We start from the raw sequence: 15183 nt of genomic DNA, 5'->3' as shown, positions 1-15183 counted from the left end.
CAAACCTTCAGGCAATGGCACGTATTGATGTGCCATCCTGGAGAAGCTGGACTACCTGTGCAAACTCTGTAGGGTCCTGGTATCACCTCATGCTACCAGTAGTGACAATGACCATAGCCAAATGCAAAACTAGTGAAAAGACAGTCAGAAAAGGTGAAAAGGGAAAAATGTCAGTGGCCTCCACCTGTTAAACCATTCCTGTTTTGGGGGTCATCTCATTGTTGCCCCTCTATAGCATCTGTTGTTAATTTCATTAACACCAAAACAGCTGAATTGATTAACAGCCTGTTTCCTTAAGAGTTCTTAGCTCTCCAGAAATGTGTTCTTTTGAAATTGCAGCATGTTAAGTAACCGAAAAAGATAGAAATATGACAGAAAAGGCGATATTCCTCCCATCGTGATTATGGCGGTATAAGAATCACATGACAAAAATATATTTTAGCTTACTTTACTGTTGGTGTTTACACGGTTACAGACAGGAAGCCTATGACAGACTCTATCCAGGTGTGGGAGTCTGGATATATGCAGTTTGCCATTTTTCGTCACCAAGGTGAGAGGATTTCGGGCGGAGGTCCGACAGCTACAAAGGGTTTGGCTGTTGTCCAAGCCTTTTATACTGTCTGCTTCACGTGTTGGTCTTCAAACAAGGACAGTAAAGACGTAACCCCACCTCCAACAAGAATAGTACAATGCTGACACTGCAGTTCTCATTCTCCCAACAAGGAAAGAAGATTTTGTGCTGACAGAGGACAGAAATATACTATTCTGTGTTTAGGCTGACTATACACTCCTCCAGTTGTCTTTGGATATCTAATCCAATGCCTGGTTGGCAATTCTAAATGCTTAGACCCTGTGTACCACACTTGGTCTGCCTGTATCAATAAGTACATACCAGTGTGCATAGAGACAGTGACATTAAACTTAAGCTTATAACACAGCCCCCCTGCTACTTAACTGACCAGATCAATATCCCAGAAGTTTCACTGACCTGATGCTATACTCTGAATAAAAAGTTTTTATTTTTTTTGAGCAATATATATATTTTCTTACCCTCTGTTCAAGTGCTGACTGAGTCTGTTGTCTTAAAAGTGTTTTCAAGTGTCCTCCGTCTTTTCCAGCACTTCCACCACTGCCCATTCCTACATGAAAACAGAATACTGGTATTATACAGACAACAGATACTTTTCAATTCAAACGCACTATGGGAGAAAAACCCCACTAAATTCAATGCTATGCTATTTTTTTTATATAAAGTTTGGGATTTTTAATATTAAAATTTATTTTCTATTTTAAAAGAAACTAATTTTCAGAATTTCAAAATGCCAAAATAAACATTTATGCCAAAGGACTGAATAAAAAAGGACAATGGAAATAATTTAAAAAAAACTATTATGCAGATACAAATAGATTACAAATAGCTTCTAAGGGAGGTTGTAAACAAAGACATAAGATACATGTATATTGTAGAGCTCAAAATGCAAGAAAACTTAAAGATTATGAAGCAGTGGATATAATTAATTATATCTGATGTCAATGTTTTAATCATCAACCAGCTCAATAGTTGTTGTTTGGGTGAAATATAACCTATCCAATATTTTGCTAATGAGTAAATTAAGAATTTTCATTTAATTCAAGTATATGTAATTAATATACATTCTTCTAATAAGAAGGTCTTGTAAACAATTTGATATTGCTGTCTGAAAAATAATTTTACCCAGATTTGTCTAATTCCAAAACAAAAGCATTTTTAATCAATTTTTCACAGATTAATCTGACAAGTTTTTTAAAAACGTGAACATATCAACTTATCTGACATAATGAATATTCATTTTTGTTTAATGAGCACTACAGTCCACAATAATTTTCATCATTTCAATGCATATTTAAAAGATTCATACCAAAATAGAAAACTAAAGACTTCATACAAGCCAAACAAAATGTTTCTGAAGAATTTTAAACAAAAGAGTTCAACAGTGCAACACTAAAGTATGTGTTTTGTTTAAACTAAAAAATAAATAAAATAAAATAAAATAAATGAATGCCTTCCCCAATATTTAAACAGGCAATTTAGATTAAGAGAAGCAATATTGTGTACTTTAATTTTTATCTGTGCGCTAGATCAGGAAACAAGATAACCTCTCGTTTTCTCTGTTCGGACAGAATAGGATTCCAAGAAAAAGGAGCACAAATTTTTACTTCCACAATATACTGAACATCTATATATACAGTACCTTGAAAGTATTCAAAATCTTGACCAATTCTGAAAAAAAAATCCAACACTAAAGGTTTGCTTAAATTTCTATTATTTTTTATTAGTCTTTTTTAAACAATGTTTTACGTTAGAAAATAAATTCTGTCTGTTCTGATCCTGGGGCTATGGAAGTTCTGTGTTTACACAAGTATGAAACAACTACCTTATAAAAGGTAGAGATAAAAAATAAAAACAATTAGGAAAAAGTTCCAAATTCTAAACATTCGGCTATCCCAGTGGGTACCATTCATCAAATTATTGGGAAATAAGCTTTGTCAAACCACCAAATTCTTTCTACATATAGTCATTTCTCAAAATACTTACACAAAAAGGAAAAGATTTTTAAACAAAGTCACGGACAGCCCAGCAATCACTTTAAAAGGAGTTATAGAGTTCAGTAGTTGAGACTGGTGTAAAAGTGTGACACTCAAACACATCAGGTGCTCTGCATAACAAAACCCATTACTCAGATGTGAAAGCATTTATGGAGTTTGCCAAAAGATATGAAAGTCACCCAGTTGTACTGCAGGAAAATGTTCAAATGAGACCTAGATAGAGGTTTCTGCCCAAAGTTCAAAGAGATAACGAAGCCCACATCTAAAATAAATACCACACCAGTGGTAGTAGCATTATGCTGTGGGGCTGTTTTTAATTGGCTGGGACTGGACATCTGGTTAGATCAGAAGAACAGATGGTGGAAAATATAAAGAAATACTTCAAGAGAATCTATTTCAGTCTACTAAAAAAACAGCAGCTTGGTTTTAATTAACATTGATGTGACTCATGGTCAAAAAGATGAATGCCCTACAATGGGAAAGTTAAAGCCAGAATCTCAGTCCAACTGAGAATTTGCAGCATTGTTTGAAAAAGCATGTTGCATAGCCTAAAAAACCTGGGGAAAATCTGTCTGGAATAGTGGGCTAAAATCACTCAAGAACATTGTGTAAAGCTGGTTCAGCTGGTTTCCCCAAAAACTTAAAGCTGTAAATGTAAAAGGTGGTTCTATGAACTAAAGTTGGAAAACGTTTTTTTAACATTAAAAATGTCACATTAAAAAAATACAAAATTTGAGTTTAAATCATGGGCGGCACGGTGGCACAGTGGCAGCGCTGCTGCCTCGCAGTTAGGAGACCTGCATTCGCTTTCCGGGTCCTCCCTGCGTGGAGTTTGCATGTTCTCCCCGTGTCTGCGTGGGTTTCCTCCGGGCGCTCCGGTTTCCTCCCACAATCCAAAGACATGCAGGTTAGGTGGATTGGCAATTCTAAATTGTCCCTAGTGTGTGGGTGTGTTTGTGTGTGTCCTGCGGTGGGTTGGCACACTGCCCAGGATTGTTTCCTGCCTTGTGCCCTTTGTTGGCTGGGATTGGCTCTAGCAGACCCCCATGACCCTGTGTTCGGATTCAGCGGGTTGGAAAATGGATGGATGCCGAGTTTAAATCACAGAGAAGATAATTTCAATGTAGGATCTATTATTCAGAATAATCACAATTAATTTAACTATAAATACAATTAATTATAAATGAAAAGGTCTGTAAGGTACAGTGTGTATATATAAAGTAAATAACTTACTTCAAAAAACAAATTAAGCTTGTTACTTAACTACCGTGATCCATCATTATAATAATAAACATTAAAACTTTTACTGGAGTTTAGGGTAATATTAAACAAAAAATAAAACAGGTTTGCTTTAGCTTATCAATCAAACAATTTATAAATTAGCATAAACAATACATAAAGGAATTCACAAGTACATTGACTTTACAAATATTAAAAATAAATACATTTAAATTAACTGATCTGAAGTGCATTTCCCAAAAAGTTTTAATGCTAAGTACATTGTTATCTAATACTTAAGATTGCTTTTTAATTAGCAAGTTTCCCAAAACCCTTCATAACTGAAGTAGTGCTTAATCTTGTTTGTAAATTATTGAGAGCACTGAATGACTCGTTATTTTTTTAAAGCATTCTTTATTTAGACTTATGCCTGGGATTCTGCCACAAAGAGACAGAGGCCACTCTAAGTAGATAAAAAAACATTCTTATTGGGATAACTTAATAATAGACAGATATTGTAATATACACAAAATTATAATGTAGTTTATATGTTAGCACAAAAGGGACGGTTTATATCTTTAATGAGTTGACTAATCAAAACTCATTATGTAATAATAACCCACCTTGGTGTAGCGTAAGACAAACTCGAACACACCAGAATTTTGCCATCAGTTCCACTATGCAGCTTCTGACAGCTCACTGTTTCTGCACCACAAGTGGAATCCCATAGAACACTGGTGATGCACATGTCTCAGCAAGTCTGCTGTGTCCAAATATGTGGATGCAGTACACAGATTACCATTGCACCTTGCACGCAACAAACCCTGAGTGTGTGGGTTCAAATATTGCTAGTAATATTGTGTGACCATGAACAAATCACTTCACCTGACTGCGCTGCAACTGGAAAAACAAACAAACAAATAAAAAATGTAACCAATTGTATCTCAAATGTTGCTAGTCACCCTGGATCAAGACATCAGCAAAACTGTGCCTTGCCTTACACTAAAATTGGGTTTCATGCCACTACAGGCATGCCTGGCATTATAGGTGCAGTGGATGCAATGTCCATCCCTCTTTATACTCCCAGCATCTTGAATCCCATCTACAGCTGTTGAAAATGGCTCTCTGCATTAAATTTACAGATGATATGCAACCGATCATCAGAGACTTTTTGCCGACATTTAGGCCAAGTAGCTTGGCAGCACATGTGATGCTTATATGTGGTCTAACTTTGGTGTGTCAGACGGCAAGGATGGTGCATTTGATTGTGGCAGGTTACTAGGAAGCACACACACTGTTTACAGCACACTCTGCACATGCAGAAGATGCAATTCCGGTGCTTGCACAAGTCCATGGGAGCTTCCACAAGTCTTTATGTTTTCTCAACTCTTCCATAAGTAGTTTTAACTCCTCTTTTGTGAAGTGTTTCTTTCTTTTCCTATCGCTGCTTGCTAATTTTTTTTTGGCAACAAAACAGCATTACATTTTATAGATTTTTTGACTAATATTTTTAATTAGTTTTAACTATTGGTCAAAATTGTATTTTTTTTTATATTTGTACATGTCTGGTATGACAATGTAGCATACATTTGACTACCAAAATACAGTATGTGGAATCAACAGTCTTCTTTTCCGACATGCATGCTGGGAAGAAGCCCAACAAAGAAGTACTTTAAACACTCATAAAACTCATTAATTCTTTTCCTACGTCACTCATTATCGCTTTTGTTATTCACGAAGATTGATTATCTTCAGGAAACACCACCCCTAATTAGGGTGAGTGCATGAGAAAGATCCTAGAATCAAATAGGAATAGTGTAACATCTTTGTTGCACTCTTTTGTTTTTGCTGATTTTGTATTAGTTGTTACAATGTAATTATGTGGTAGTCAGCCCACAATTACTGCCAATTTTGGTCTAGATTAGAAGAGCAAGAGTTGGGGAAAGGAAAGATTTAATGGAATTTGTTTTCTCACTAAAATCTTATTATTTGTATGGGCATGGGTAATAGTTGAATATACATTTGAAAAACTGTACACAATATCTCTTGTGTCATATGCTCCTAAAGTTTTAAGTATAAAAATAACCCACACCAGCTTTAAAAAAACAGGAATTACTAAGAAAGAGTTTACAAACATCAAAGTCATGTTGTCAGTCACTTCTAAAAAGTAAAAGGAGCATTATTTCCAGCAATTTGGAAAGAAAAAGTTTAGGATGGTTTGTGTCTACAGAATCCTTTCCCACAAATCCAGCTTTAAGCAGCACACTGTTAAGTAGCTTAACTGAACAGCAATGTGACGGCCTTATTGGGTTAGCACTTAAAAACACCTGTTCTACATAAGCATTTATTGTAGTAGTAAACAAAGTAGAGGTATTAGTAGCACATTCACATGCACATAGTACAGAGAAAGTTTTAATTGCATGTATGAATAACATGCAGCATATATTATATGATTTATCTTTAACATAACAGAAAGTTATACTGCAGAATAAAACTTTTTATTCTGTACTCTGTAAAAAGTGCAAAAAAGTGGTTGTTAGCAAGGGTATGATCAAATCTCTGAATGAATATTGATGCACAAAATCAAAATTTAAAGCCAGCTGATGAAGCAAACTTTGAAGCACCAATTTGCCACATAATTCTTTTTTCTCCCAGCATGGGGGTGGGGGTTTGGAAAGCAACGTTCAAAATGACTCAACGTACAAAAGGGAGAAAAATACTCAAAAAAAAAAAAAAGACTCTCTGAAAGCTGTGCTGTTGTAGCACCCAGGTGACTGCTTAATTTGCAGCAATCAAATATTTATTGTTTATTTGCACAGCTACGAAGTTTAAAAAAACAGGGGTAGAGAGCATTATTATTTAATAATTAAGCAAAACATAAGTTAGTATCCAGTAAAAGAAGCTTAAAAACTGGATGCAATTTTTGCTCAAATAAAAACAGCTCTTTGGAATAAATTCTATAACAAAATCAGCTTCATAGAAATATTTAAGCACATTTTTTTATGCTGCAATAAGCACAGCCAGAAAATTATATGGGAAAAAAAGGGAAAAGACTTGGACAACCATGTAAATCAACTGCAGCAGTTTTAGTCACATGCAACATTTACTTGGCAAATGCATTACACGGACAACACTAAAAACACATTTACAAATTAAACTAATAGAAATGTCTTTTTTTAAATACATTTGTATTGGCTTTACAGCTAACATTACAATAAAGAAGTTAAAATCATTCAGACATAAGATGCTGCCTATTTATATCCAATTTAAAATTCTCTCCTCTAACCATCTATAGATTTCAATCAACCAAAACACCGAATATAAAGTAATAAATCAAAATATGCTGAAATATCATAAAGGCAGCAAGCAGCTCAGCATGACTAATTACTTGGATAATATAAAGTGCAGAAGGGCCCACCCATGCCAACAAGACATTTTTATTCTTGAACCCCTGAAGACCATGGGCTTTTTTTCTCCAGGATTTCACTTCCTGGAGATTTTGTCATTTCCTTCGCCTCTATCATCTTGCCATAGCTATTGCAGAAACAATATAACTCTATCATATAATCACTTGTATTATCAATCAGTAATAGTTTTAGGAACTTTTAAAATTATTCTCTATACTTTATTGTTATTATTATTACAGTAGATTTTTGTTAGTATCGGTTTTTATTTTTCTTTGTGCCCCTCTTGGTAAATAAACTCAAAATATTAACAAAAATGTTACCTTTTTATTGAAGTAAAAAACTGAATAAAAAAAGACATACATGCCACAGGAACTTAATTCTTCAGTTTATTGCATGGCACACTGATATATACAATCATACAAACTCATGCTAGAACAAGGCAGATTAGGATTTTGGTGGGGGGTGGGTTCCATTAATTTGGGAAAGCTCACTTGGACACATTTTTGTATAAGCTACAAAAATATAAGCTCAAAATATTTGATTCACTGATGCTACTCAGTTGCATTAAACATGCATTTTAACAAACATTGAGGAGGGTGGTTTAAATCCTGCTACTGACACTGTGCGACCATGAGCAAGTCACTTCATTGGCTTGTGTTCTAATTGGAAATTCAAATTAAATGTAACCAGCTTTATCTCAAATGTTGCAAGATATCTTGGATAAAGGCATCAGCCAAATTAGTAGTAGCAGTAGCAGTAATACCAACACTAACTCCAGCTGAAACATTATTGGCTGGAAAAATTCCTTTTAAACTAGGAGTGAAAACAATAAAGTCAGTATTACATTGTTGTAGAGAACACTATGCCCCTTTTTCAATAAACAGTGACACACAACCCATTTAAAAATATTCAGAGAAGAAATACAATGATGCATTTATTGTGTTCCTAAAGATAAATAATTAAAAAAAAACTCCAATGCTTACACACATCAGAGAGCTATATGACAAAAAGGCCAAATATGACTAGTAAAATATGTCAAAACAGCAGCAAAAGACGAGCAAAGATTCAGTAAGCTATCTTATGATGTTGCAAAATTATTCCCAAATCGATTATTGATTAACCATTCCTCAGAAAGAAAATTTAAATATTTTTGCAATTTAGAGTACCATCAGGCTTCACTTTCCCAATGAGTTACAATGCCTCTTTTCTTCATAAGAGGTTGCGAGTTTGGTAGTGGTTCACTTGAATGTGATTAGGGCTGTTAGCTTTGTCTCTCAGATATACACCTATGCATACTATAAGTAAAGACTTTCTTAGAAAATATGCTTTGTTAATAGTGAAAATTATGTCCCTTCAATATCAACACTTAAAAGAAATATCAAATGACTATGCAAAATTGGCAAAAACTACCATCTCACTTGCTAGTATTCACTTTTAATCAAAATCTGCTTTTGTTCTCTTGAATACTGGTTAAACAGAATAAAATGATTATCTGAAAATGGACATATACTGAACAACATTAATTTATTTCCTAAACCAACTTAATTCTAGAAGAAGATCACTACTGCCATTTCCAGGTTGCACTAGAGGTATGGCAGGAACTCTCCCTGGACAATGACCAGTCCACTGCACAGAACATTCATTTACACTAGGCCAGTTTACAGCTATTAATTTACTTAAAACCTTCAAGGAATAAGATATAAATAAAGTACTTAAAAGAAAAAATAACCATACATAGAAATAAATAAGACCACTACTTTTAGCAAAGTTTCTTTCTAGGACATCATAACCTTATGTTTGATGCTATTGTTGCAAGGCTTGGCAAAGAAAATCATATTTGCAGTTACAGTTTAATATCTAAAATGTTAAATTCTATGTAACCTTTAAAATGGTATTACAGCCATAATGCAAAAGAATGTATTTTGACTTCATTAGCCCTGAGAAGTTAGAAATATCATATGAAGTCATTTCTCTACTGAGTAGCACAGTGACAGACTATATGGAAAAGGATGAACACACTATTGTAATAAGCTACTCAAATCATTAGCATGTGAAAATGGCACTACCAGACATGCTTTCAATAGCAGTTTTATCAGATTATGTAATTTTTCTTGTTACAAAAAAAATTTGTTTTGTTTAAATCAATCAATCATGCTAGGTGTCAAGGAGGCTAAAAAGCTTAAACACAGTAAGTGTCGGGTCAACTTAACTCTGTCAGGCTCAATCTGTTTGTCTGAAGTCAGTTACTAATTTTCTGTATCCATATTCCACAACCCAAGAATACAATGAGACTAACCTGCAATTGCAAATAGCAAACTACAGCAGAAAGGGTGTTAATTTGTATAAAACTTTAAAGGAACAGTAATTTACAACATTCTAACCTGCTTTATCCAACTATGACACAGAGCATGTCTTGATTGTAAAGCTTAAGAATATTTCAGAGAAAAAAAATGTACATGTAATCAGGCTACCAGAGTTTTATTTCTGGTTAAAAAAAGTACACTGAAATAAATTTGTATTATACTAAAGAATTACAGCGTAGCATGCATCTAGGGAGGGACATACTAATGCACATTTAGAGTTAATATATCGATAATGAAAAAATAAAAAATGAAAACCAGTATTAGTAAAGATAATATGATTAATTGCAGATCCTAAGTGTAAAAGAAAAAAATAAATTAGTGAAAAAACAAAATACAGTGTTAAAACTTATAAAAATATATGGATTGAAAACACTTTAAAACAGAAAATAATTTAGACATACCTATAAAATAATTATGCTCAATAAATCATTAATTTCATCTAAATACTAGGGTAAATATTAACTGCAAAATCTTTTTCTATGTAACAACCATTATAAACATCAATGATTAATTTATCATTTTAAAAATACCCATATAAAAGTATCATAAAATTGAATAAACAAATAATTCTAAAAATCATTAATATTTAGTGGTTAAATTGGAAAGTGAAATCTTTAAGTGACTTGTAGAACAATCAGTCCTACCAGAGGCAGCCAGAAGCAAATCCTCACTGAAAGAGACACTTTTCCTTAGCACAAGAGGGCTTGCATGGCCAGAGTGGGGAGGAGTAAGACTGTGTGTAGTCCCAGACCCCAAATGAAGCTGAAAAGGGTTTATAAGAGTTGGAAAATCAGAGGAGAGGGTAGGGGAGCTGGGACACAGGGAGATCCTTGGTCCCTTTGGGGATTTTGCTGCAAAAGGAAAGTGGTAGAAGAAAGAGAAGTCACAAGAAAATGGGTATGACAGACAAACTGGAAGGACAGCATGATTGAGGCTTAACAAAAAGTTATCCATAATGAAAATATAACAATGTTTACAAAAACCAAAAGAAAATGGAATACATGCATACATTTAAAAAGACACAACAAATAATAAGAAAAGGCAAAATGCATAGCTGTATGTTGCAAATCGACAATGGTACAAATGATTGGAATGCTGGCTTTTCATTAATTATCTTAAGCAAACTAAATCGATGTTAAAGTCATATTAAAACACTGGCAATTTAAGTAACAAATAAAAATAAATAACTTAAATATCATATGCAGCACTCCCTCAGTTCCACAATGCTATTTATATTATTTTAGTTGTTCAAAATATACATCATTAATAAATTTGTATTGATTTGTTGTGCCTTACTTAAGCAATGCACTAAAAACAACCGAGATATTTTTAAAAGGTGGAAAGCAAGTATAATCTCAGAATTTATTTTTTTTTATTAAAACAAAAGAATTATGTGCAAGGCACATTTCATGTTTTTTTTTTCTTAAATGACAAAATTTTCTTAATCTAGTACTTGATGGTATATTTTGTTAGAATTGAGAGAACAGTTTGGGTAAGAATTTGTCCTCAAACATTCTATATCTGTAAGTGCTTAGGTTCACTTTGTAAACAGATTCAAACATTTATATATTTTGCTTTCTTACATTCTGTCTAGAATTTAATTTTTTTTAAAACAATTAATTACAAAAAAGGAATAAAATGGCATTTGAATAGACTATTCTAGTAGTTAAAGGAATACTCCCATTTTTTTATGTTACTGACCTGATGTTTGTTGTGGTGGCTGAGAAGAATTTTAATCTAGTGTTTATGATATAAACGTTTATATATAATAAAAGCTAATAGTGACCAATGATGCATAATATCAAATGATGTGAAAAACGTTCATTGAAAAAATGTGGTAATCTCACATTATTCATTTTGCATAGTTCACAAATCAGTTATCCAGTTGTATGGTCAAAACATAAGAAACACACATATTTTGCTAAAATAATGTTAAAACAATATATATATATATATATATATATATATATATATATATATATATATATATATATATATATATATATATATATATATATATATATATATATATACACACACATACATACATACACGTCCAGAATAATCAGTGCATGCCACAAACAGGAAACTAAACCCTAATGGAGTTCTGAAAAAGTATATCTGTATTCTGCATTAAAACATCTGATTAAAAATTTTTCATGGTCACCACTACATATGGTATGTAACAAAAAACATCATTTTTTGAGGAGTACTCCTTTAAGAAAAAAAGGACACTGAAAATAAAACAACTAATTACTTTTATAAGCAGACTGCTTAATAGGTTATAATCAACATGTTAATCAATTAATTTTATAGTCTAAACATAATTATGTTGAACTGTAAATTACATTACAACCATAAAAATAGCTTGTGTGATTACATCTTGCCTTTAGAAGGGGCCTGTTGCCTTGAAAGCTTGCATATTGTAATCTTTTTAGTTAGCCAATAAAAGGTGCCATTTTGCTTGGATTTCTCTATGTATGGGGAAAAAAGAGCTACCTTTTGAGTAATAACCACTTTCTTCACACAATTACTAGTTGCTTCTGTGTCACATCTACTAGTTTATGAAAATTATTAAACTTATACAGAATTAGCACATCACCACTACTGTAGAGTGCAGTATACTGTATACTATACTTCTACTGGTGCAATCTGGTAGTGAAATCAGACTCTTTATATTGTAAAAATTACCTTTTAATTAAAATACAATATTGTCTTTTTTGGTTTACTCACACAAAAATATAAACAAATGTCTGAAACAGACATATATTCATATAATTTGCATATTTTATTGATAATGCTTCACAGAACCCATAATTTGGTTTATATATTGGCTCACATAAAGAAGAGAATGAAGAGTTGAACATATTTTTGTTTAACATATTATTAATAACAAACTCAATAACTAATCTGAAAACAGATCTCAAACTGGCATGCATTCACACTTTTTTAAGAAATAATTATCAATTTTACACACATAAAACAAAGACGCAGCAGACATTTTATGAGTAAAATCAAAATCTAAATATAGCATGGCCTAAGTTACAATGTTTCTATGGTCAAGCATCCACTATTCCACTTTAATTAGCTATTACATGCATATCTATCTGTTAAATTTAAATTTTTAAATCCTTCAACAGTTAACCTTAGCTTTGGGATATAGCATCTTAGTAACATAACCTAATCTATTTCATTAACTGGGTGCTACTGACACAAACATCTTGGTGATAATATGGTAGAATTTTGGAAATTGTTACATACTAAGAAAGCTGTGATATTTTTTTGAAAAGCGGTTTATTAGAAGTCAGTTGTCTTCTCTGCTTAACACAGGATTTACATAACAGTACAGACAATTTACCTATTTTAAAACCTAAGTCAGCGATTTTAGACACCTTTAATACTAACACTTAATAGGAATTCCTAGCTGCATATTAAATACAAGTCAAACAAAAAAATGACAAGTTTTGACTTGGCATGTCAGAGGAACAGATATTTTGGTACTAAGTTGATACCAAAGTTTGCAGTTTAACATAACAGTCCCAGCTTTTATACAGTATCTATAGTACTGAGAAAGTCGGTACTGCACTCATACGTGACTGTAAGTACTTCGGAAGGCGGAAAAATACTTAAGAAATTCATGAATAAAACCTACATATGAAAATGTCTCACAGCAGAGCCATATTAACACACTTCAAAAAACGAAAAATACCAGAAGTCATATGTGGAACTACTGCCAGTTCGAAACAGAATTTCAGACTGCAATTACAGGAATTATTATTATTTTTTTTTTTTTTAAATAACATCACACACAAGCATACACTTTCGTTATTGTCACTTCTATCCCATTATAGAATTAGTACAGAAACAGATCTGTCCGTGCTTTGAGAGTGAAATAACATTACCAATCAGAGACGTAATCATTTAACTTGTATTGTAACATATTTGTAAGAAAGGATGAAAAGATAACTAGCTTAATCGATTTTTAATACAGTGTCACAATCCTGATAAAAGAATGGGGACTTCACATTCATTCTCTGATTGTAATGAGTACATTATCTATTTTCTAACCAGCACTTACAGTATAAGGTTGAAATTTTGGCAGGTAAGGGGCAACTACACATGCTTCCATAATTGTTCATAGGAGTATGGGATGTAGAAGGACTATCAGAGTTACCACTTGGATAGCAAGTAAATATCAAAGTAGGATTCAAACAAAATGACTTTTTGGCTTGTCTACACCAGTGACAACTTGTACTGCTTCATTTGTTAATACAAAAATAATTACTTCGTGTTTCAGTGCTTCGAACAATAAAGCACATCTGCCTATTAGTATGATATGTACTGTGTTAACAGAAACATATACTTGTTGAAACACAGTTAGCAGGACTAGAAAAACAGAGTATTTCATTGCTAAATATGAATCTGAATATACTGAATTTTTGCTGTTTGTTTTTTAAAGGCAAACTTCTGTTCATTTGTATAACCCAAGAAAATCACACTTCACATATTTAAATGGTATGTTACAGAATGTAATGCTGTTGGGCCGTTATAAATTTGAGCTCAGGTAATGACACCCCAATTTCTAATTTTGGATTTGTATACAGGTATAAGCAATAACAAAATGTTTAACAGGAGTTGTGAAATGAAGGATTATTATAAAACATGAGTTTGATTTTACACAATAAACTTTAAAAGTGGAACAAATGGGAAAAAGGAGGGGAGATTTAGAAATAATAAAGCTTTATGAGTTTGACATATACTGTTGGTATATATATATTTAACATTATATCACAAAAAAGGAAACAATATATACAGTGTGTGTGTGTATATATATATATATATATTTTTTTTTTAATAATCGAGGTACTATGATAAAAATCCACTGAACGGGATTTTTCTTTCTGCCATGATACTGAAAGATATCTAAATAATTTCACTGACATTGGTAGTTTAGAAATAAAAATTCTGGTATCGTGACCATTGACCAATATCTGCAATTCAAATTGTGACAAATCAAAATTTACTTTTATATATCTAAACTAGCAACAGCATGTGGTTTTGAATGTTAAAAAAAGCTTTCAGGTAAGAGTGGGAGATATAATGATTGATCCAGTATATAAGCTGAAATATTTCTTAAGGAATGAATTAATAAAAATGCTTTTACAGTATGCTAAAATTTTTCGAAAACCACGACAACACATTTAAATGTAAAACAGGTTTTATCACAAAATATGAAAACCTGTACATGTGTTGATAATGTTTATAAGTTTAATATATTTGTGTATGAACTTCTATGTGAATTTTCATTGGCTTAAGTGGGGCTGACTATATATATATCTATATCTATATCTATATCTACATATACATATACTGTATATAAATAAAACACATAACATACAGTATAATATATACTGTCTTGATATATATCTTTTGGCAGCACTTCCGGGTGTGGCAGAAGTGCTGCAGTCCAGGGCTCTGGGCAGGGCTGAGCCTCCAAGCTCCAAGCCCATGGCCCCGATGCAATCCAGGGAGGTTGCCCACTCATGTTCCGGGAGAGGTATTGCTGTGGACATGTCCTCTCCACTGGTCTTTCCATTATAAGGGTGTCC

The 15183-nt window shown here is 32.7% G+C and overlaps 1 protein-coding gene across 12 annotated transcripts in view; it reads right to left on the bottom strand.

The window, feature by feature from the left end:
* c2cd5 (C2 calcium dependent domain containing 5) overlaps positions 1-15183 on the bottom strand; it is a 182365-nt gene that overhangs the window by 146601 nt on the left and 20581 nt on the right. For 7 of the 12 annotated variants that reach the window (XM_039761597.1, XM_039761585.1, XM_039761586.1 and 4 more), the window contains 2 exons: positions 10219-10425; positions 1051-1139 (listed from right to left, as the gene is read on the bottom strand). In XM_039761597.1, coding sequence (XP_039617531.1) covers positions 1051-1139; positions 10219-10425 — 296 coding nt within the window. The remainder of the gene's footprint in view (positions 1-1050; positions 1140-10218; positions 10426-15183) is intronic. The other 5 variants (XM_039761593.1, XM_039761594.1, XM_039761596.1 and 2 more) reach the window with 1 other exon arrangement.

Source organism: Polypterus senegalus, chromosome 8, assembly GCF_016835505.1.
Source record: "Polypterus senegalus isolate Bchr_013 chromosome 8, ASM1683550v1, whole genome shotgun sequence".
Classification (NCBI taxonomy): domain Eukaryota; kingdom Metazoa; phylum Chordata; class Cladistia; order Polypteriformes; family Polypteridae; genus Polypterus; species Polypterus senegalus.
Note: the sequence above shows the minus strand (reverse complement) of the source record. Positions and strands in the feature narration are given on the sequence as shown.